Raw genomic sequence first — 24,837 nt, forward strand, 5'->3', positions numbered from 1 at the left:
CACAAGGGGTTTGAGTTCAATTCTGGGCCTGGAATAAAGTTGTGAATTCCCTTACTTGTAGTTGTTCGTGAAAAATAAGCTATCGCCAGTGCTCCTGGGACGTCTGAGCAGTCTTAAGGTTATTATAGATCATTTGTATCCCAGAAATATGATCACCTGTAGGACTGTTTGTATGCTACCATGTAAGGTTGGTGGTTTACCAATGTCGGGCACTCCAGTTTCCTCCAGGGGTAAAATCTACAGCCATCATTTCAGGCAAAACTGAGTATGGTGGAACAACAACCAAATAAATAAATATATTAATGACTTAGAACTACGGTTGACCAAAAACCATTAATGGACCACTGAGGCCTGTTTCAGGATGTGAACAGATCGTTGTCGACTGAATGCCAGTTAAAGTCAAATCTCGAAGCCATTCCCTTCCCTGACTAAGTACAAATATATGTGAAGAAACACCAGTCTCACTAAGATTTTTTTTTTTTTTTTTTGAATTGGTGTTTTACGCCGTACTCAAGAATATTTCACTTATACGACAGCGGCCAGCATTATGGTGGGTGGAAACCGGGCACAGTCCGGGGGAAACCCACGACCATCCGCAGGTTGCTGGCAGACCTTCCCACTTACGGCCGGAGAGTCTCACTAAGAAGTCATCTCTATTACCAATACTTGCATGTCACCATGAATTAAACTTAATATATGTGATGGGGACAATGTATAGATGTCTGCCTTTTTGGTTGCACTTCGTTCATATTTTTCGATGTTAAGGTGGTTCAAAGATGGAATCTTGGCGGAGGAAAATGAGTGCCTGTCAACTGAACGCAAGGCCTAAATTGCATAGGCTCATTAGACTTTCAGTGGAACTTTGCGGATGGCAAAATTCTTGCAGACTATATTAATAGCCTTCGCATGTCAATCATCATCTTGACCACACTTATTACCTATTTTATTCTAGCTTTGTGTTAATACAATGGCCTCAAGCCTCATCCTATATAGCGTTATTCATAATCCAAGGGAAATCAATCTGTCGCTTGAAACATTTCAGATCAATATATGAGTTGTGTCCCTTAGATAAGCAATCGATTTTTACGGAAAACCACGAATTCAGCCGAAACGAAGTGTAAAACCCACGCCATATTAGCTGCAGCATTCACAGAGGAGCCGGTGTCCACAACGAAATAGACAATGGAAATCGTTTACGCTGTCGTTTTTGTGATCTTTGCTGCAACTGTGGGGACAGGTAATCTTAGTTTCACAGATCTGCCAATTTTTGTGCAAGTGTTTTGTAACCAACATTTTAATTTTACTGGACCGAAACAGCAATACCTGGATTTCCTTTCGCAATAGGCCTACAACTACAACTAGAACTGAGGCAGTGAATGATGGCATGTATAGACTCATCATAGACTACTGTTGAAAAAAACAAAAAAACAAAAGTAGTTCCGCATTGCTATCGAACTTTGAGACAAATCTCTGATTAGATGGATTTTATTTCATCAAAAGGTGTAAAACATAGGCCTACCGCCATTATCGGATATGAACCCAAAACGAATGAATTTCGGATTTTTCATTCCTGGCACCACCTGCCCAAAGTACAGGCATCGGTTACTGCTATATTCAGTCATATTTTACTATCAATCCAGCCTATGGCCCCTAGCTATAAGAACACTAGTACAGGTATTGATAAATTCAACATCGCCAAGCAGAAATACAATTACAAGGGCACTACTCTGATTGATTAGACAGGCCAATCTGAATCATATCTGATCTAGGCATGGGATCGTATAGGTTTTATTACTGTTGTATATAATAGTCCCAGGTAATACTGGGAAAGAGCATAAATGTATGATGTACTGGCACATACATGTTGTGAGCACATCTGAACAGTTAATTCAAGTTGACCACGCTATAGGCCTGGCTCTTGTAGAGTAGATAGGCCTACATATAAATACATTTAATAATTAGAAAAAGAACAATGTTCTAACGAGAGATAAACATGATCTAGACTGATTCTTACCAAATTATGGCATGGTTAGAGAGAATAACAGCCAGGTTTATGTCTTTGTTTGATACAGGCGTAAACATTCACCGTAATATTACACATCGCACTTGTAGTATTGTACGAACAATCACAATCAAACGCCAGTGAAAAATGAAAGACAATCGAAATCCAAGTCTTGGCAAATAATGAGACCAGCTAATTCGAATTGGTTCCACTCTGGTGCGGAAAAATGAAAGAGGAAAACAGTTGTAACTAACAGTACTTGAGTTGAGCTATCATGTAGAATATACTAATAGAAATTGGAGTAATTATGATTGACTAGCTATAACATCGACTCACAGCTAATGCAATCATATGGTGTTTGTTATTTCCACAAATGAATTTGAGTTTTTACTGTTGGATGAATACCCTCGTTTTTAACCAAAACAAGGAAAATTATATTCTTTGAAATTCTTCAGTTTTCCTTTTCACTAAGGTAACGCCACATGTACCACATTCTGCTTGGCGATGCTGAACATTGAAGAGAAACTTGATAAACCTTGAGTTCAATTAGGGCATGCCGTTCATCATGTCACTGTACATTTGCATGTACATATAGACAACACGTACAGGTAAATCTAACAGTAAGTGATGACAGTCATGGCGGTGAGTTGTCTAGGATCACACCCACAGCATTAGGTCAAGGTAATCTCTCATGTACAGAACATGGTAAGCCTTATACCTATAGGTTACTATCAGTGCTGGATAGGGTATTGTTTGTCCAGGGTCTTTGTGTTGATAACATTATGTGGAGGTGCAACAGCTGGCCCACGTTGTAAAGACTGTAATGTGGCTCAATTTGCAAGAATAATGGTGGAAAAAAAAATATTTACCAAGTATTGTGGACATGGGTGCTGGCTGGGCACTATGGTCATTGCCTGCATGTATGCTTGACATATTCATTGACAATGCCAGCCTGCTTATATCCCAGGATAGCTTGTTTTACATCACTGCCACCTCTGTTACGTTTAGACACAGTTGACTTTTTGATCGTGTGTGGTATGCATGGTCTTCTTTTCATGTGGGAGCCCATTTGCCCAGGTGCAGTCCTACGAACTACATGTAGGCCTATCAATAAAACTCATAGTTCTATCAAACTATGATTAAAACTCTAAGACAGTGAACTTCATGGGAAGGTTGCAATGACTGCCATCATGTTGTAGCTATCCAGTGCAGTTGTATATTGCAGTTAAAAGGAAATGCATACATACCAAACCTTAAGAAAGCATTTAATTTTTTTTTTTTTTTTTTTTTGTGGCACATATTCCTGTACTTCTTGCAGCACCTCATCACCTGGGAACTGGTTTACAAAGCAGTGGTAGTTACATTCATGTAGTTTCAAGGTTTCTATCCACCATTTGGTGGTGGTGGTGGCAGGGGCAGCGGTTTATTTTATAAAGCTAGTACAAGAAGTATAGTGTGTATGGTTGGAAAAATGGGCTTTGTTAGATAAAAGTAACAAAATTCTGATGAGTTATTTCACCATTGTTTGTTTCTTTCTTTCAGTGTATAGTAAAGATGTCTTGATGGATTGTTATGAGTGCAATGTGCACCTGTGCAGCCGTAACCAGAGCGGCGTGCCAGAAAAGCAGCAGCGAGTGCATGAAGAGTGTCAGAAGTACCATGAAATCCAGGCCATGACAAACTTGACTGCACGCAGCACAGCCATGGATGAGTTGAACAAGATGCACAACACGTGTGAACCAGTGCGCAGGAATAACTGTAAGGCTTGCATCAAGGTGGACACAACCGTCATCATGAGGGGCCATCATGGAACCTCGATGAGTAAGGATTCATTTATTGTACATACTTCATGTCACCTACGTGTACGTCCTTGTGTGGGTCAGTTGAGTGTGTTCTAATTTGTAATAATCCCCTGATGGCTGTCGTAGTAGCAAGTTAATTCTCACAGATTTGTAGGTCAAGATTTTCAGTTTTTCTTTTATAGTTTGACTGTCTTCTGATCATTCAGTATCCACTTGTTTTATACAATCTCAGTTTAACACAAGTGACATGTATCTCTGTGACATGCCCAAGGCATCACATGCTGGCCAAGTAGCTAAGCTTGTGGAGCTGGATGTTCACATTGCCATATTTGGATAAGTAGGGTTTAAATTTGGCTTTAATAATTAGTTTTACACAATGAAATTTCCTGAAAATCAAAAATTAGCAAGAGCTGATGTGACTAGACAGATTGTTTATTGAGAAAGGCTGCCAGAAGGTAACTAGGCCAAAGAAGCAGTATGCTCAAGTCAAGTTACTCTTGGCTGGCTGTCAGTTTATTTAATAGGTAAAGAGATTTGTCAGCAACCTGACAAAAGGAAAAGTTCTTAAGTATAATGTTAAAGCACAGATAAAAAATAGGACTTAACGATTCGTTCATCTAATTTATGTACAGTTCTGTGATTTACCACCTAGTATAGTTCTGAGTTTTTGCATATATACACTTCTGAGTTGTCTGCTCCCTGTTTAGTCTGACAATTCTGAATTTTACTACATTATAACATACACTTTTGAGTTTTTCCGCATACGCTTTTGAGTTTTTCCAAATACACTTTTGGGTTTTATCACATACAGTTCTCTGTTTTTGTCTGGCAGTTCTCAGTGTTACCACATACCTTCTGTGTTTTGCCACACACAGTTTTCTGTTTTGCCTCACACACTTCAAAGTACAGTTACAGTTAGCACATACAGTTCTTTGTTTTGTCTCAAAGTTTTTACCATATATACACTTGGTGGTGAGATTTACCACATGGAGTTCTTGTCTGACAGTCGTGAGTTTTACCATTATATAGTTCTGTGATTTACCATATATACAATTTTGTGTTTTACCCTATACAGTTCTATGTTTTACCATATATACAGTTCTGTGTTTTACCCTATACAGTTCTATGTTTTACCATGTATACAATTTTGTGTTTTACCCTATACTGTTCTATGTTTTACCATGTGTACAGTTCTGTGTTTTACCCTATACAGTTCTATGTTTTACCATATATACAGTTCTGTGTTTTACCCTATACAGTTCTATGTTTTACCATATGTATAGTTCTGTGCTTTATCATGTATACAGTTCTATGTTTTACCATGTACAGTTCTGTATTTTACCATGTACGGTTCTGTGTTTTACCATATCTGTGTTTTGTCAGGACCCTCTTATTATCTCTGTGGTAACTGTATGTTCCTTTCGGGTGTTGTAGCTTCCAGAGTGATTTCTAAAGTCTGTGCCCAAGAGAAACCAGAAATCGATGATGACAGCTGTAAAGAGAGAGGACCAAAGTATGCCAAGAGTATTCTTTGTGTATGTTATGGAGACAATTGTAACACTGCATCTGCTCTCACCTTTAATTTTGTTACTGTTATATTTCTTCTTATAGCTAAACTACTGTCATTTTAAATTGTCAGGGACAGATAACTCTGTAGAGTAAAATGTCACAAAAATAAATAGATAGTCTCACACTGCATTTACGAGTGAAATTAGTGATGCGTTTTCTAGGCTACTGGTCACATGAACACAGAGACCCACATTCAGCAGAAATTTTACAATCAGTGGACTACTCAGTGGACAATGACTGGTCAGATGGTCAAATACAGGTCATGTTTAGATTTTCATTGTTTAAATCTGAAGGCAGTTTTGAAGAAAAATTAATATTTTTAGAGGATGACAGTGACTAAGCTTGGTATATAATTCCAGTTTTATGAGAAATGTGCACAGAAATGTTTCTCACTTGAATCATAAAGTTAAGCTAAATGTAATTTATAACATAAGCCATCCCTACCAGAGGTCTGTTTTGTGCAATGTATTTTTTTGATATCCCTTTTTTTAATGTCTTATTCATGTTGAGATTTCTACACTCATAGACCGGTAACTTTAACAGTGCATTTATTTTCTTTCGGACAATTTACAGTGTTTCTGAGAAACATCATGATATGTTGTAGAAAGCAGTGAGTACTGCACATTTGCTCATGACTGATTTTATTTTACTTTGAAATCCACTTTTATGTTAATTCTTATTTGATATACATGTATGTTATGTTTTATCTACCTTCCCATTTGGCATGAGGTTGCAATAGCCTCAGCTTTTTACAGCCATTTTTTTCTTTTGCACGCTCTTTATTTGTACATTGTTATGTCCTTTGATGCAGTGTTTGTTTTACATTTTCTGTATTGTTTGAAAAGTATTTCTCTCAGAATCATGTGATCTGATGTTCATAGCTATCCAGTTTGAATTTGTATTTAGATCATAATTTATCTATTATGAACCCCAAATAATGGATTCTATTTGACTGGTCAAAAAACAACTTGCAGTTGTATTTATTTTTACCTTGTACCACAATGTATAAATTGTACACCGTCATTTTTTACAATGACCTCAGAATTTGTAAGGGTTTTGGACGACATTCCTCAGATTGTTTGCGCTCTGTGTTTTCAATTGACGTCACAATATACATGTATTTATAAATAATTCAGTGAGCTAGGAGAAGTAAAGATTATTTTACAGTGATATTAGTAGCATCATTCCACCACGTGTTAAGGAAGTAAAGGAACCAGGAAGACCCTTTCACAGTGACCTTTGACTTCTGTCAAAATTTAGCACTCCAGTACAGTAGAAAGTTTATGGGCCAGGCTGATCCAGTTGTGAGTTGAAATATATTTTGTGTTCCCAATGTCAACACCTAGGATCCAAAATAAATGTTTCCATCAAATTTCAGATTTTGATACAAGTCACAACTTGTTTTATGGAATTACCTGTCCTGTACAGATAGGCAGGTTTTTATGGTAAACCTGTAACATTGACCAACCCAGTGTAGCCACAGGCATCTTAACCACCAGGGGCACCGTAGTATTTCTGTCAGCCCACTGTTTGTTCGGCGATAAATCTCAATACAGACTGGCTTTTAATCCAGTAGCTTATGAAGTCCATGATTAATTGTTGTGAAGATAATATTAGGTGTAGTCTGTTGTGACAAGTGGTTCTATTTGTCTATGCAAACAGAATGGAAGCTGGTGGGCCAAGTCCATGTTAGCCAGAGGTTAGGTTATGGTACGTACTTGGTTTGGAGGCAGATATGCTCTACCTGTGGTTATGGGTGATCAGGTTAACCACTGGCAGGGGATGGTGTGTAGCTATGACAAGTGACAGCACAGTGTATAGATTTTCTGAATGGTTGATATTAGGATGATCTCTGTGAAAACATTACCAGGTACATATGTGTTTTTAAATGTGATGATTTTAAAGGCTGGGTTTAAAATGTTATGTATTATTTAACAATGCACTAATACCTAATGGAACACCACTTTGTGTAGTGCCATGGAATGTCACTTTGTGCAGTGTCATAAAACACCACTTTGTGTGCATTGTAGTCTCATGGAACAGCAATTTGTGTAGTGACATGAAACACCACTTTGTGTCCATGTAGTGCCATGGAACATCGTTTTGTGTACATGCAGTGTCCTGGAACAGCAGTTTGTGTAGTGTCCTGGAACAGCGCTCTGTGCAGTGCCATGTATAGCACATATAAAAAGTTTGTGTCATGAAGTTTTCATTTGTATTGTAGAATTGTGTGTAGTTTCATGGTTTAAAGTGTAAAGGCTTAAACTTGGGTCACTTATTGTAGAAATGTGCAGTAGTTGATGACTTTACATGTGTACAGCCATATGGGGACCAAGAATCACTAACTCCAGAGACTGTGCATAACCCAGACTTTGTGTGATAATAGTCAGTGTGTTTGTCCTATTTTACACTGTATACACATTTAGAGTTGTAACCAAATAAATGTAAATAAACACCCAAGCTGGCTTCCTTCTCTTCATGTAGCGTCTGACCTTTAGCTCTTATTGCTGGGTTATGGAGAGCCTATATACTAATCATACAGGCTGGTGGGACATAACACTGTGAAGTGATGCATTCTGTGCCAAGTGTCACATACAGATGTATACCATACAGATGTGAGCTTATCCAACCGAAGTATAAATACTGGTAATGTCCCCGTATGTCATCACAGACACTGATGCAGTAGGCAGTGCTTATCACTTCCTGAGAGAGTGGGAATGGTATTTTCTGCAACTTACCCCCTATTGTCTCCCCTGGGACATAAGGAGGGGATGGGGGTAGAGACGCGTATAATGCCTTGTTCACACTCTGCAACTGATGGTTTTGGTGGCCTAATGATTAGAGCGTCAGCCTCGAAGTTAGGAAACCTGGCATGAAACCTTGGCCGGGTCAAACCAAAGTCTTTAAAAATGGTATTTGTTAGTTCTTCGCTTGGCGTTCAGCACTGAGAGGTCAGAGCAGGGATACAGGACTGGTTGACCCGTATCAGTATAATGGCTCGGGCGGGGCTGCTTACTTGCCTTCGGTAAGTCGTCTCAGTGAAGCAGCACTAAATAAAAGAGCGGTGGAAATCCGTCCTGCAACAAGGTGGCACATTACACGTACATGCACCCTAATGATTCCTTTGTCGTCATATGACTGAAAAATTGTTGAGTAAGACGTTAAACCCCAAGCACTCACTCACTCACTCTTCGCTTGGCATTCAGCACTGAGAGGTCAGAGCAAGGATACAGGACTGGTTGCCCCAGTGTCAGTATAATGTGACTGGATGGAGTGTCATGTGTGGTGTCTTCGCCATGATACTGGCGGCAGCACTTTGGCCGCATGAACTCACCCTGCTACAAGAAGACACAGTATATGAAGACATGATGTAAGTACACATGCCTCATGATTAAAAATTGTTCAGTATGAGGCAAAACCCCGAGCATACATACATACATGCATATATGCAGGCTGCAATTGTCATGTCGACTGGTAGAATGAATTATGGAAGCTGATAGAGGACATCTCACTACCTCAACCTTTTTAATACAGGGCGAGGCAGTGAGGTAGCGAGGCAGTGAGGTAGCAAGATCAACATGATACCTCTCTGCCTGGCTTCACTACCTTGCTACCTTGACCTATGTAAGTCATCTTGCTAGTCCGTTATCTCGCTTCTCTGCCTCGCCCTGTACTAGAAAGGTCGAGGTAGCTGGATGTCCAAGCATTTGACAAATCACATCAGTCATCTGAACGTGGGCAAAAGCTAGTAAGGGCACGATAATGTAGTGTCCAGCAACCTTGGGCTAATGAAGAGACTTCCTGTTTTCATTCTATTTGACGAATTCGACGAGTTCAGCCGAAAGATCGCAGCTTGTAAATGCTCGCCCAAAGTGTAAACTTTCTCTTCACTCAAAAAATAGTCTGTTAATTTTAACAGAAATTCTGTTGTCTGATTGATGCTACAATGTATTCTGTTATTATAACAAATGCATGTACTATGTGTCATATTCAACATATTATTCTGTTTTTCTAATACAGCTGTTATGTTGAGTTAACAGAATATTTGTGTCGCATATAACAGAATACATTCTAGCTTCCCTCGGACAACAGACTTACTGTTAAATTTCACAGCTTTTTTTGAGAGTTCTCAACGTGAATTTCCATCAAAATGATGGCGCTAACACGTGAAAACTTGTCTATATGATAACACGTAAATCTCTCGTGATTTCACCATGCTTGAATTCTACACAGATACACAAGTCAGTCTCTGGATGTGAGATCTGGACTTGTATTTATCAAGTAACTTAAGACCAAGACTAAACTAAAAGTGCTTTAAAAGCCAAGCTCAGAACAGGGAAGAACTCAAAGTTTTGTTGCAATGAGCCTGTCACCTATGCGGTTGGTGTGAGTTCAAGTGCAGCTCATGCTGGCTTTCTCTCCAGTCGTACATTGGAAGGCCCCAGCAACCTGCGAATGGTCATGGTTTCCCCATCAGGTGTTAATTGTGCATGTTTGCAGAAGTGCGTAATTATATTATGTGCGCATCTGCCCTCAATTCTATAAAATACCTCGGTGAGATTATACTACCCATTAATACAGCCAAACCTGCTGCACGTAACCCAAGGCAGGGAGTATTTCCTTTAACCAGACAGAAGGTATATATATATATATATATATATATATATATATATATATATATATATATATATATATATATTGTATGTGTTTGCAAAACGTAATGAAAATATAACACGAAGTTACACTTTATCATATTAGTTTCCTCCCCACATTGCTGAGAACCGCTTCGGTGGCATAGTGGTTTGAGCGTGGTACTTGCTCGTACTGAGCACTGAGAAGTCAGAGAGCAATGAAACAGGACTGGCTGGCCAGGTGTTCGTAGGCCTTTAATGTGACTGGGTGGGGTGTCATGTCTGGTGTCTTCGGCATATTTCCAGCACCACTTTGGCGACATGGACTCGCCCTGCCGCAAGAAGAGACAATATATGCATGTAGGCTACACATACCTAATGACTCCTCGTAGTCGTATGACAGAAACATTGTAAAGTATGACCTTGAACCCCACAGTATACATACATACATACATGAGTAAAAGTGAAATTATTTGGGTAACTGAACAAAGTTCATTTTATCTTCACATAATTTTATATCCATATAAGTGATATGGATATTAAATAAGCTTAAAACTGTGAAGGAACATATAATAACATTTAGTCCAACATAAATATATTTCCAAATGGGATTTCTCCATTGTCTCTACTACCATTCTCCACCAGTATATTTAATTCAACGCAGTAACGGACCATATCGCTCCATGAACGCCAGGACAATTTTACGAGTGAAAAAATGTCCTGCTTATTATTTTGGGGACACTGACAGATAGAAGATTTTCTCAAATACGACAAGAATAACAGCTTCGTATAGATTGAACGCTAAATGCTTCAACAATCTCAGCACTGTAATGCTACAATCAGCTGCAAGGATCTCTAGCTTGTGTTAAAATGTGTCAGTATAGCTTTGGGTACGCGCGACCATAAAGAAATAATCATTCTGTCACTATAAAATGGTTTCCTTTGTTTCACTCTGCAAGTCTGGCTTGCACTCAAGTTTTGCCTTTAACCCTCTGGACAAGCCAGGAATAATGCAACATTTACCTAAGAATTTTATAACTTTGCTGACGGACACACACAAAACACGACTTTCTGCTGTATTACATGTACATGGGTTGTATGCGAGACATCCGCTATACCAGGTGTTGACCTAAATATGCGGGTCATCGACCCCTGAAAACGCGCAAGTACCCGGTCTGTGCCTCAATTGTTTTCTGCTTGGATGAGTAGATATGTACGACCGTTGTAGGCTTTATCGCACGAAAGGGGCTGAAGTCGTTCAAGGAATTGATACGTCAGTGTTTCTGATCAATTTTCAGAAAACTTGTGTTGATTTTGTGTATTAGCATGTAGGCCTGTGACATATGACATGTTTTCTGTTGAAGTGAAAGACGATTTAATTCGGGGAAACATAATACAATACATAGACTGCATTCAAATCCGGGCTATTGCATTGACAGAATGCTCTGACCGTCGAATATTTAACATATAAGCTTTCGTTATATTCCGTTCTGTATGCGCTGTAAAAATACCAATTTACAGTTTTCTGGTCCCTCGATTATTGAATGGATAAAATGACTCCCCCCCCCCCCCTCCCACCCATGTCCAGTTCTCATGCACCAGTATACATTTAGGTCACGTGTATTTCTCCACCAGTTCCAGCGACATCATCTTTAGTACGTCATAGAATTTGATCACGGTCGCTCGTATAATACATAGATGCCGACGTATAGCGCGAACTATTCAGTCTAGACATGTATAGCACTGATAATAGAGAAACATTTCGTTAATTTGTCGATCTACCGTGGTTTTCCGTATTCTTGGTTGTATATGTATTTATATATAGCTACCGTACGAATAGGCATGTACGTAGTGTGTCACAACAGACGTATTACCATGTTCTATACATATATTGACATACTGATTGATTGATTGATTGATTGATTGATTTGTGTTTTATGCCGTTCTTTCACCTACAATGTAAAAGGCGGCGCTTTCTGGGTGGGGAAACCGGTGTGCCTGGCGTAAACCACAGGCTTTGACCAGATACCTGACAAACCTCCCAATAAAAAGCGCATCCGAAACAGCGCCAGCTGGATTTGTTAACCCAACGATCCCAGGGAATATTGCTTTGTTGTTTGGTTGTTTGTCTGCAAGAAGCATAGATGAGTATAGTTGTAAATGTGTAAAGATAAAGCCATAATGTCAGAGTAAACAATTATTTTTTAATCCAAGTTTTGAAGGATTCGAGCTGCAGATAATGATTTCATGTTTGGTATGCGAGTTCAGTTTAAAGTGTTCCTATTAGTTCCTACTTAGTCTGCAGTTGTTTTGATCAAATTTCTTGTTTCCATGGCAGCCGGCTGGACATTAAAGGTCTCAACGTGGTCATAGCGGTTAAGACCGCTGCAGATAATGATTTAATATCATGCAGGTTCATACCTGAAATAGATTCTTAATGAAATTAGGGCTGTTTTAGTTAAATTTTTGGTTTCCATGTAGACAGCTTATTTGGCCTAAGTGCTAGTGTGTTTGCGTCGAGTGAGTGAGTGAGTGAGTGAGTGCTTGGGGCTTTAACGTCGTACTCAACAATTTTTCAGTCATATGACGACGAAGGAATCCTTAGGGTGCATGTACGTGTAATGTGCCTCCTTGTTTGCAGGACGGATTTCCACCGGTCTTTTATTTAGTGCTGCTTCACTGAGACGACTTGCCGAAGGCAAGTAAGCCGCCCCGCCCGAGCCATTATACTGATACGGGTCAACCAGTTGTTGCACTAACCCCTTCATGCAGAATGCCAAGCGAGGAAGTTACAACTTCCTCTTTTTAAGCCTTAGGTGTGACTCGATCAAGGATTGACCCTGGATCTACCGGTCCCGAAGCGGACTCTCTACCAACTGTGCTATCCGGGCCAGTTGTTTGCGTCGAAGGCCGTCGACCAAACCCTGGTCCAGTCATATCATAGACTTCGGAAATAACATTGTTGCTGCCGGCAGGTTGGACCAGTATCAGTATAATGTGACTGTGTGAGGTGTCATGTCTAGTGTCTTCGGCATGACACATGACAGGGCTCGTCATGCCATTACAAGACACAGTAAATGTACACACGTCTAATGACTCCCCATCGTAGGCTGACTGAAAAATTGTCAAGTACAATATAAAATCCTAAGCATAGATACAGATACAAACAGATAATCTGGTTTTCACGCATGGCAAAAACTGAAAAGTTTCAGCGTTGTATAATCGCAAAAGAAATGAAAATAAGAATTTCGTATTTGATATGTACGTTTATAATGAGGTGAACTGATTGCATATTTAAACTGAGGCTGTGTCGATCAAATTTCTGGTTTTCATGGCAACCAACTTGAAATAGAAAGTTCCAAGGGTGTGGTCGCAGTGTAAACCATACACTGCCGGTAGTTTGTATTGGCTCATATTGAGGTTAACTGTAAGTTCCTATTTAAACTAGAAGTGTTTTGATCAATTTTCTGGTTTCCATGACAAATGGAAATGATGTGAACACTATAGTAGTCATTCTGCTTCATCAAGATTGGGGTGAGTTATCTTGCTTTTTAAACTCGGCGTTTTTTTTTATTAACTTTCTGCTTGCCATGGCAGCGTGACGTGAACATTTTAAAAACCATGCGGTTTCACACAAGAGTTGCATTTTTGGTATTCAGGGGATGAAGTGCTTTCTGTTTAAACTACGTCTGAGTTGATTGGATTTCTTGTTTCCAAAGCAACCAACTGAAAATAGAAAATTACTTTGTCTGAGCCGAGGGGATAGTGTGGGTCACACTCACTTTTTGCTTAGGCCTACGCGTTATCCGTGATACAAAGGCTCGGCTTCCGTATCGGCGCTCTGTAATCAAATGTTTACTACGGCACTGTATACTAGTATTGCACAATCTCTTCGAGTGTCGAGTATACATTGTTATGCCCAGTGCATCTATGATACTCAAAATCGCCAAGCTTATAAGCCTACTGTACCGGTGCTTATAAAGGCATATAAAGGCAAGGATGCATATATATGGTAGATTAGATATATCGGTCATACGGCTGAGATGACTTCAAGGGTGAAGAACTTCATGCCTTTGCCCGACCTAACGACAGGAAACTTTTTTTTACTTTAATTCTGCGAAACTTGTTTGCGCTCATTTCGTTTATACCCATATCCTGAGAACTGTTGCTTGTTACTACATGTACATGTATTAAGTTTCTGGTCCAGGCATGTGCGGCCTCATAACAATAGGCTGCTTGCTTGTAGCACGATCTTAACAATAGGCTGCTTGCTTTTAGCACAAGCTTAACAATAAGCTGCTTGCTTTTTAGTCCGGTCATGATACTTTGTGCTTTTTCTCCATTGTTTCTCTTTGTTCGCATACCAAATTCACGCAAGTTTTTACTTAACCAATAAAGCTGGTATTCGTAATTACACCATAGAGATCTTAAACTCACAGTATGCATGAACATTGTCTGAATGTAGGCCTACATTGCTGTATACAGTTACATGCGCGAATGGTGATATACATAGGTTAAGCAAAACGTTCGTGTTTAGAGTTGTTACTGTTTTGCAATATACGGCGTGTTGTCGAAAAATTTTACATGTGGATTATATACAACGTATCCAGGTTTTCTGTCAAGCCGTAATGCAGTCACTAACGAACTACGTTTTACTGTAGACTTTAGCATGGTATTGTATTGACATATTTTGTTTTGACGGAACCTGCCCGACATAGCGAGATCAGTGGAGTGTGTAACAGCTCGCGGGGAACACGTGGTCTGTACAGAGGGTAATGTCGCATAGCGTCGGGTCAGCCTGTTTATCAAGCCCTCAGCTCTAGCGCGCAGACCGATTCAAGGTGACAAGGAGAGCCATGGAAAATCAGTCGTCTCTTCTCCTTTTGGCTTCCATATTCTGGATAACTATAGCATCCACCTCAGGTAACATGTTTACTCGTTTTTATTGCGAATCAAACGTAAAAAATGCTTCAGAATTGAAAGCTGGACTGGATGTGCATATAACACGTTGGACGTCTACGCCTCAGCTCGTAGCAACCATTGGTACATCTTCAAATGACCTATACTTTTTATGTCGAGGTTTTAACTAGTTTTTATCTGTGAATTTATCATTATATCGAGCGAAATACACATAAATTGCATGTACTTTTATTTCTCTTCAAACCTGTGAATCGAAAGATTGTATCCTCTAGATGCAAGTTAATGTTGCTGCACAATTCAATTGAGCAAGCCTTAAATACATCTTGTTCGTCGACCTGTTGGTGAAGTACTGTTAGTAGGCCGTATTAGGTCCTTATAGGTCACACTAGCATTTATGTATACCTGCTCTGCTTTGGATGGTGCTCACCATTCTCAATACAACCTTTATCACCTGGTTCCTAATTGGAATTTTCAAAATCAGTAGATTTCGTCCTTCATCCTTGATTTTATGTGGATGGATGGGCACATGCGACCAAACCATGGGTCAAGTGGGTGAAAAAGTCCCTAATGTCGGAAAACTGAATGAGAATTGCTTTTCACCAAAGGACGCTATACCTTGAAATTGTGTTTTCCTCGATATGAGGTACGTCCAATGCCCGGGCGCAAACAAAACAGCTGCAGTTTTTCTCATGATTCAGTTGTACTGTTTGGTAATTTGGTAACTGCACCCAAAACAGGATATATTAGGAAGGTTCAGGGAACAGAACATATTGCCTTCACTTTATTAAATTTTATAACCAAAGTTTTAATAGTGATGAGTTACATAGGTCATTCCTCGCTCACGACTATATGCGGGTCCTAAGCAGGTCGCGCACCCTCGGCAGTTGACAGAGAAATATCAGGCCAATACTTAAATATGTCAACGCTGACTATCATATGGGGGGCATTTTCGCTGTCCGGGAATAGGTCAGTCCGTGGAACCCCTCAGGGTATTCCTTCCTATACACACACGCTGGCATAGCCCCTAACAGCTCAGGATTGAACTTGCCTGACATACTTCTAGCGCAGCTAAAACGCACCTTGGATACAAAGAGGAGATTGTGTTACCTGTGGGCGTGCCAAAGGTCGCCTCTAGCACACAACAGCTGATTTCCCCGGCTAGTTTGCGCAAACAGTTGAATTGTCTACCCACGTATACCGAAGTCAGCATGGAAGTTTTGGCTTATCAGAAAAAAACTTTCTTCCATTTTGCCCATTCTGGCAACAATTATTTACATCTTGCCTAGGCGCATGTGTTCGCATAAACTAAAAAAGGGCTCTTCTATATGTAGGTGTAAGTTCCAGACAAACACATTTAATGGAATTCGTAAATGTTTAAGTTCAAAAAGTTTAGCGGTTCAGAAATACGAGTTCAGAAATTTCGCAGTGATCTTATGAAACACGAAATATTGAGTTGTGAATGATGACATAGGTATGTCCGATGTTGTAACTTCTAACTGTGGCCTATATAATGTCGTTCGGTGACGAAATTCCTGGATATATATACATATATATGGCCTCCCTATTACTCCTCAGCTATATGGTAAAGTTAGACGACGACCTTTTGCATTACACGTTTACGTCCCCCCTTTGCCTCATGTAGAATGTCACTTGCCGATAAAGTATTATTTGGAGCATACGCATATGTGACGTTCACTGATAACAGGTCAAACTTTGATAAACACATCCGGGACGGTTTGTTTGGGTCAATCAATAACCCAAAAGAAAACATTTTTTGTATGTATGTGTGTATGTGTGCGTGTGTGCATGCGTGTGTGTATGTATGTATGTATGTATGTATGTATGTATGTATGTAGGTGTGAATTAGCACTATTAACGAAAATATTAATCCCACTATATGAGCAGCATGAATTGGTGAAATAATATAAAGGACGATTTTTCCTAAAATTGTCACGCGAATATCAAATTCTATGGAATATAATCCGCATATATGTATATTGGGTTCTGCAGTAACTGTTTCCACTGTATGACAAGACACATAAACCCAGTAAGTTTGAGACTCACGTGTGTTGCTGCACGTTAGATTTGAACACCGGACTCTCAAGTAAGAGTCAAGCTGGCGAGATTCTAGCGACATTCAACTAATAATCATATGCCAATCTCTACGACCTTGAATCCTCGATTAAACCAGTCCAGTATTATCATTTATTATAGTATTATTATCCAGTAGTATAATCCATTATTGTCCAGTAACAAAGGCAACAATCTCATAGTATTTTGACGACTACATGGAAGTCAGGTGAGATATGGACTGGAATCAATAGACAATATATTTATTCAAGAACCAGTGAAGACTCGCTAGCTTTTCCTCTGCATTATGGAATATGACGCCCTATATATATATATATATATATATATATATATATATATATATATATATATATATATATATATGTATATATATATATACTACTGTCAGAATGTCGCGCTATATATAAAATCTGGTCGTAATCTCGCATTCAGAATGTCGCTAGAGTACCTAGAGCTTTCCCACACAAGGTTAGGTATGCATCTTTCTGATATATAAGACATAATTTTGGCAAGTCTAGAGCATTAATGTACAGTTTGAAGTTTAGTCGAAATTTGCGTGGTCCAGAAGTAAACAAGAGCTAGTGGTTCATACGTCGGTGTGAGATTTGCGCAAGATTCTTGACATAGATCTCAACCGGACCTTGAGCGAATTTCGCACTATCGGTCAATTATTGCTGTTCCTGATTTTGGATAACGTTGTTGGAGTGCGCGTGACCGTGTCCGGCTTTCATACAAAAAACAACTGTGCAAATTTCGGCAAATTTATTCAGCTGTCAACGCAAAAGAAGCTTTGCCATACAGAAGCGAAATACTTTTCTATGTTCCCAAAGCCGGCAATTTGGCAGCATGCAAATGTGCATAAACTGTATACATGTATACACAAAACATGTTTTAATTGCTATATGCACTGTACGATTTCAAAGTAGGCCTATGCTGTCCACGTCGTCCGGCTCAGTACCTGTACAGGCCTTGTCAGCACAATCACACACGATGTTAGATCGCGTTCTCATTTTATTAAAGATCAGCTTATGCATGAGAATGAAAACTTAATTGTCTTTTTAGACTTTATACTCATCAAATTTGTTTCGAGAGAGGATGAGCTATCAACATACAGTTGGTATAACTAAAGACGTACCTGTACAGCATAGAGAGCAAGACCAGATCAGCGACGACAATATGATAGATGTGCAGAATAGAGAGTAAACCCAGAGCATCGACGGTGTACGTCTATCACGCTGTCGTCGCTGTTGTGGTTTTACCGGTGGTTTTGCCGATATTGACGCAGTTGTTTCTCTCAGCTGTACGTCTATCTCTGTAAATATCGACAAAACCACCAGAGCAGCGACGACAGTGTCGTCGCTGGCGCTGGTCGGTAAAACCAGAGCAGTGACGACAGTGTGATAGACGTACAGTGTAGACAATAAAATCAGAGCAGCGACACCAGTCTGATAGCTGGCAAATGGTCACACGCAACAGGTGAAATACGACTTATTTTCATTTTACCTCTCAGTCAGAGTTGTATTCTAATTGTTCATGTAAATGCATAAATAGTAACAATTTACACGTCCCCTAGCCCTATTACTTAAGTAGAATTAAGTTAAAAAAATGCAGAGATATTAATTAGACGTCAGTGGTCTAGAAGGACTCAAAATGCTGTGCTGTCATCACATTTAACATACAGTCACTTTGAAACAACGGAAAGCAAAGGACTCTGGGATATAGAATCCTGGGTTATGCAGGAATAAAAATATAATTAAAGACGTACAGCATAGAGAGCAAAAGCAGAGCAGCGACGACAGTGTGATAGCTGACAAATGGCCACACCATGTAGTTCAAGCCTAGATGCGATCGTAATGAGATAATGGGGACATTTCCAACCTAAACAAGGATGCTCCAAACTGCATACGTTCATTATTAGACCAGGGAACGCATTCTACAACATTGTCGCAGTGTTACGCCAAGCGCATTCACCGTGGTGACGTATCCCTTCACTGTGTGTTTGCGCCAGGCGCAGTTTGCAACCCCTTCGTATAATAGGCCTCGGGTCACATATTCACCATATAAGGGCCAATGTCAAACCATAAGGTATTGGCCATGGAATTGCGCAACCGGCAAGCGCTGTCAGCCATTGGGATTAAGACAACCTGATAACTGAATGGTTGTTGTTTTTTTGAAGCAGCGTTTATTATTTACCGTATGCCTATCTCATGAACATGTCCGTGGAAGAGATTCTTGTGTTCAATCGGACAAGGGTGTAGCCTACAGCTAAACGCGTACATATGGCGTGCCAAGCCTAACGTTGTGGAGATGCGTACACTGAAACCTAGATTAGGGACACCCTTTATCATGAAATGCTAACCCCAAATCACAGTCAGCAGGATCTCCTCGTGTTTATGACCCATTGTCTGTTTTATATATGTTGGCTGTTTTTCACATGACTATAGAGGTCTGCAGAAGTACGATATAGGAATCTTTACCAGATCGTTCTATCAACACTAGAAGCAGATGATTTATCACAGCCTGTCCTATATAGGTTACTCATATAGCCTAATGAATTAGACGTTGTTTGCTAATCGTTAGCATACAACATCTGATTCATTAGGTTAGCTACTCACAGAGTGTAACCCTTATTGATATTGGACTGCTCCGTGTCCGAGGTGGTTAGCACACCAGCGCTGCGCAATGGCGTTACGTGGGAAGGTTTGTCGGGTTGGTCGTGGTTTTGCTTTTACAATAATCCGCGTACCGGTAATTTACGTTCATTGTAGGCCACTTTGGCCTATACCAACATACATGCATATCTCTACATCACGTATGGAAAGTTGGTCAGTAATTTGGCAAAGGTTGCTGGTTTACCCCAATCCGTTTTCCTCCAACCGACTGATGTTTGACAGTCATTTTTTTATGCTTGTGATCACAATGTTTTGTCTTTGGGTCAACCATTCTGATAGTTTTCACTACATCATAAAGAGACTTAATGGACATGATTAATGTACTGTGAAGAAGTAGACATCTTAATTTTGAAATGATATATGGCTGTCGTTCTTGTTGTTTGCATTTTTTCCCAGGTTACCAGGTTTTTGAATAGCCAATTTTGTATTCAAGTGTAGTATAAATGTAGTGCCATAGTAAGGTTTTATGTTTGGGTTAACTAAACAGTTTTCAACACATATTCACGAAACTTAATAGACTAAATGAACATCTTTAATAATTTAAAAAGTTTGTTTCTTTTTTTTTTATCAAGTTGGCGGGCAATTTCTATTCATCTCTGTTTTATATTTGGATCAAATGGTCTTACAACATTCACTAAACGTTAGGCTTTATGACCTGCTTTGAAAATGTGCCCATTTTAAAGTGTGAAATAATGTATCAGTTCCGGCAAAAATGCCAGGTTTTGGTCCTTTTGCCTTCTGGTGCTGTTTGAATCGTTGTCATGTGGTTGAGGTTGAGATTTGTATTAGGCAACATGGCTAAAGTGTCAGATCAGCTTAAAGGCTGCCGGCACTGAAGCACTATATGGGATAGCTGGTGGGTCTCTCACAACCCTTGTTTTTTCTGTTAATGTTGTTTTCACAATCGCAGTTCTTGCTCTTTCTCCGGTATATGACGTATAGACTACTTCTTGGGCAGAAGAATTATGGCGGTATAATTTATCCACCTCGTCCACTATAAATACCTGATTGGTGTGAACATCGCCGTCTGCCAAGAGAATTGGCCTACTGGCAGATAGCGTCGTTCATGCGTCTGTGTTACATGCATATCAGGGAATCGTTAGGGGCATTTGTATGTGGCTTGATCTTACTTTCAGCCTGGGTTCAGGATTTTGAAATGTGTTCACAACATTAATATCAATTGAAAGGCAGCTTGTGTTTTGGGTAGGTGGGGGTGGGGATGGGGTGGGTTATTGCTTTAGTCCCACTTGCATGTAACGCAGAATTGCCACAACATCTACATTTTTGTGTACAAGTAGAGCAGAATGTAGCGATGTGGGACCTATTTGTGTTAGGTTTTTTGTAACGATCTATATGTACATGACGTCTACAGGGGCGCAAAATTGACCTATGTCCCCTTTTTGACACCCTTGTGCTTCTGTGGCACCGCCTCCTGCTTTATGGATTTTTTTTTCCATTCATTTATCCTCATTACTGGATCAGGCTAAAAAGATCAGTCAAACGCATTCTTCAAATGCGACCCCCACCCCCCACCTCCAAGACCTGGTCTCTCCGCCTTGAAAATACGGAAAATATCTGGCGATTTATTTTTCGTGCGTCAACTTCACTGTATAATTGGCTCGTATTCTGAGCACTAAACAGAATAGAATTTACAAAATTCACAGGTTAACTTGCACTGAGATTGTGAGGTTTGCATCCGGTGTATAGTTTTGGCCTATCAAACTGATGTCCGTCCATCCGTCACACTTTTGGTTGTCAGTAACTTTAGTGTTCCTGCCCAAGTAATGCCATTTTTATTCTTTGTTTCAGCCCTGTCATGCTATGAATGTAACATGTACATGTGTACTCGACCGAACATGAATACTGAGCAATGCAAATTAGCGAGGCAGTACAGACAAGAGACGAACTTCACAAAGCGGGACGACATCTTCAACAAGATGGTGGGGTTGGCGGGTTGCCACGAGAAACAAGCCCAGAACTGCAAAGCTTGTGTTAAGGTTAAAACCAGTGTCCGGCGACAGCAGCCAAAGGGAGAGTACTTATGTAAGACAGCACCCTTATATTCCCACATATAGCACTTCAGACAACATGCGACATGTCTCATACCTACGCCTAATGCTTCAAACAATAGCTTCACGCATGTATCGATTCAGATAATTGTTTTCTCGATCACGCATCTATCATTTCAGTTAACAATGTGACCTGGGCATCTGTCACTTCATACAATTGTTCTGTTCTGGCATCTACCAATACAAAAAACCTAAACCAGGCATCTGTTCCTTCATCAATTTCATTATTGTCATTATTATTATTTGCTCCTCTATCAGTTCATATAACAGCCTGCTGACATCTATCATTTCTGGCAATTTCCTTGTTTACTCATCTGCCATTTCAGACAGCAACCTGCAGGGACCTGTCATTTCAGACAATGTCGTTATTCGCGCATTGTCGATTCAGACAACACACTGCAGGCATCTTATCACTCCAGTCCAGCTTCCTTTGATCTCATTGATTCCTTTGATAGATAGATGGGCATGCACTGTCCATTCTCGTGTACAGATTCTAACCACTTTCCACCGAGCACTGTCTATTTTCCTTCCGACACTGTCCATTTTCCTTTGGGCTCTGTCTAGTAAATTCCCTGCTCTGTCCAGTTTTCTTTTGGTCTTCGCCCCATTTTTCTGTCCATTTTCCACCAGGTTGTGTACATTTTCCACTGGGCTATGTCCATTTATTTTCCGGCTTTGTTCAGTTTTATCCAGGTTCTGTCCAGTCTCTTCTTGTCTCTTCATGTTCCTTTACTTGTAAAACAATTAATATCCTACAGAAGCTCATGAAACGCCACTCAGATTAATGCATTTTTCTATATATGCTCTCACTGCTTCCAGACGGGGGCTCCGTGGCTCAGTTGGTTAACGTGCTAGCGCAGCGTAATGACCCAGGAGTCTCTCACAAATGTCTCTGGCGAGGTCCAAACTGCCTCAATATAGTAATATCTCACCAATGCGGTCGCTGTGAGTTCAAGTCCAGCTCATGCTGGCTTCCTCTCCGGCCGTAAGTGGGAAGGTTTGTCAGCAACCTGTGGATGGTCGTGGGTTTCCCCCGGGCTCGGCCCGGTTTCCACCCACCATAATGCTGGCCGCCGTCGTATAAGTGAAATATTCTTGAGTACGGAGTAAAACACCAATCAATCAATCTCATTGCTTCGGCTGCACCTTGACGTCAGGATTTTTTTCAGGTACCTGGAAAGGGACGTTGGTTTACCTTCGTGTACCGTCGTATTATGAAATAAGAAATGAGTGAAGAATTTAACACCAATCAGTCAAACACAAATCAGTCAAACAAAAAATAATATTTCCACGTACACACGTTTACATGAGTACATATATATATATATATATATATATATATATATATATATATATATATATATATATATATATATATATTGGAAAAGTCAATACTTTTGTCTGTATATGTTCATGGAACCTCAGTTCTGTTCTAACGAACTTGTGTATGTTTACTTTCAGACGATACGGTTGTGTCGAAGGTCTGTGCCAAAGAGGAACCCCATAGCAAGAAAGACTCGTGTTCCAGAAGTGGTCCACCCCACGCCGTCCAACATGTGTGTCACTGTTTCGACGATCTATGTAACTCTGCCCTGCACATCTCCACTAGCTCTTTCCTCACACTTTTGAGTACAGTTCTGGCTCTCGGGCAGTACATGCTTTTTACTCAATAACAGTCTATGTTATGAACATCACATATTTTAGGTTAACGGACATTTCTATACAGACATTCATTGCTCATTCGCGATCTATCGTGATAGTAAATAATTAATTATCTGTACTTTTTATATTATTGTCCTTTTCTCGTATTTTTTTTTGTTTGTTTTTGTGTTTGCAAAGTGATGTAGGCCTAAAGGTTAGGTTTCGTCTGAGGATAAAAACCTACCAGTGAACCCACAAGGCAAAAAGAAGTCAATTTTTCTACAATTACGTTTATAATTCTTGGCGTTGTTCATAAGTACATTAATGCTTCAACGGTCATAGAAATATTCGGTATGCATTTATAAATTGGTTGTTTTTAAAACTTCATTAATCGTTGATGAGATCAGATAATACGTTCATATATAACTTTGTGTATACATTCTACGGTTACCTATCCTGCTAAACCTTTTAGATGTACACATATTTTGAAGGAATGAAGAAACTTTTGTTCAGGAATCTGATAAGACTCGGCACTTCCCGATAGCTCTCCGCCATTCGGTAATACATACAAAATGCCATTGCACTTGGATAGAATGGGAATTCTCTTTTGTAAATGATATTACCTTCTGTGCAGTTACAGCACTTGCGCTTTATGAAAATGGTCGAAGAAATGTATGCCTATATGTCAACCATGCTTGACGTCATTCCACAAGGTTTTGTATTTTTCTATGGTGATGTCTCTGGCGAGGTCCAAACTGCCTCAATATAGTAATATCTCACCAATGCGGTCGCTGTGAGTTCAAGTCCAGCTCATGCTGGCTTCCTCTCCGGCCGTACGTGGGAAGGTCTGCCAGCTACCTGCGGATGGTCGTGGGTTTCCCCCGGGCTGTGCCCGGCTTCCTCCCTCCATAATGCTGGCCACCGTCGTATAAGTGAAATATTCTTGAGTACGGCGTAAAAACACAAAATCAAATCAAGTAAGTAAATCAATATAGTAATATGCAAGAATTTCCTCTGACTCAGTAGTGTAGACGCCACAAGTCCATTGATGACCTTGTTCATGCACGTAGACTTCAACAAAAGCAGTATGTATACTGGCTGAATATGTGTTTAAGCAGAACAGGCATGTGTTTAATAATGAAACATGAAATAGAGAGTTTGTAATTACGTGTGCTTTGAACGTTATAATAATATTTTTTTCTTGGACGTGAGGACTAATGTCCCCTTTATATGTTCCCAAATGCTTCCGTGTTTTAGTGAGATTAGGAGATTGTTAGCAATCCTGTGTAGTTCTTGAATATCCTAGAGACAATCAACTGAGATATCACATTCCACTATACCTGAGTCTGATTTCAGTTTTAGTGAAATTAAATGTGCACAAATATTTTTGATAATAAAGGTATTATTTCCCGGGAAAAAATGTATTTATTATCATGCGTG

The 24,837-nt window shown here is 39.8% G+C and overlaps 1 protein-coding gene and 1 long non-coding RNA gene across 4 annotated transcripts; both read left to right on the forward strand.

Moving 5' to 3' along the window:
* The first annotated feature begins 1,119 nt into the window (after positions 1–1,119).
* Positions 1,120–7,826, forward strand: LOC135468195 (uncharacterized). Its single transcript, XM_064746309.1, has 3 exons — positions 1,120–1,237; positions 3,545–3,823; positions 5,239–7,826. The coding sequence occupies exons 1-3, from the start codon at positions 1,183–1,185 to the stop codon at positions 5,433–5,435; spliced, it is 531 nt and encodes a 176-aa protein (XP_064602379.1). The 5' UTR covers positions 1,120–1,182; the 3' UTR covers positions 5,436–7,826.
* Positions 7,827–8,727: 901 nt separating this feature from the next.
* Positions 8,728–24,411, forward strand: LOC135468419 (uncharacterized). 3 transcript variants are annotated; one of them, XR_010444223.1, is made up of 4 exons: positions 8,728–8,743; positions 14,723–14,927; positions 21,497–21,730; positions 23,218–24,411. It is a non-coding gene; the product is annotated as an uncharacterized LOC135468419 (long non-coding RNA). The 3 variants fall into 3 exon arrangements; XR_010444222.1 differs by lacking the exon at positions 8,728–8,743 and adding an exon at positions 13,524–13,538; XR_010444221.1 differs by lacking the exon at positions 8,728–8,743 and having other exon boundaries at positions 14,507–14,927.
* Positions 24,412–24,837: the final 426 nt, after the last annotated feature.

This window comes from Liolophura sinensis, chromosome 6, assembly GCF_032854445.1.
Source record: "Liolophura sinensis isolate JHLJ2023 chromosome 6, CUHK_Ljap_v2, whole genome shotgun sequence".
NCBI lineage: Eukaryota > Metazoa > Mollusca > Polyplacophora > Chitonida > Chitonidae > Liolophura > Liolophura sinensis.

Bases quoted from the DNA above. Each gene is read 5' to 3' on its own strand.
- LOC135468195 (XM_064746309.1), top strand. From the start codon at position 1,183: ATGGAAATCGTTTACGCTGTCGTTTTTGTGATCTTTGCTGCAACTGTG. The intron at 1,238-3,544 runs GTAATCTTAGTT...TCTTTCTTTCAG, and splicing joins TGCTGCAACTGTGGGGACAG to TGTATAGTAAAGATGTCTTG. The intron at 3,824-5,238 runs GTAAGGATTCAT...CGGGTGTTGTAG, and splicing joins CCATCATGGAACCTCGATGA to CTTCCAGAGTGATTTCTAAA.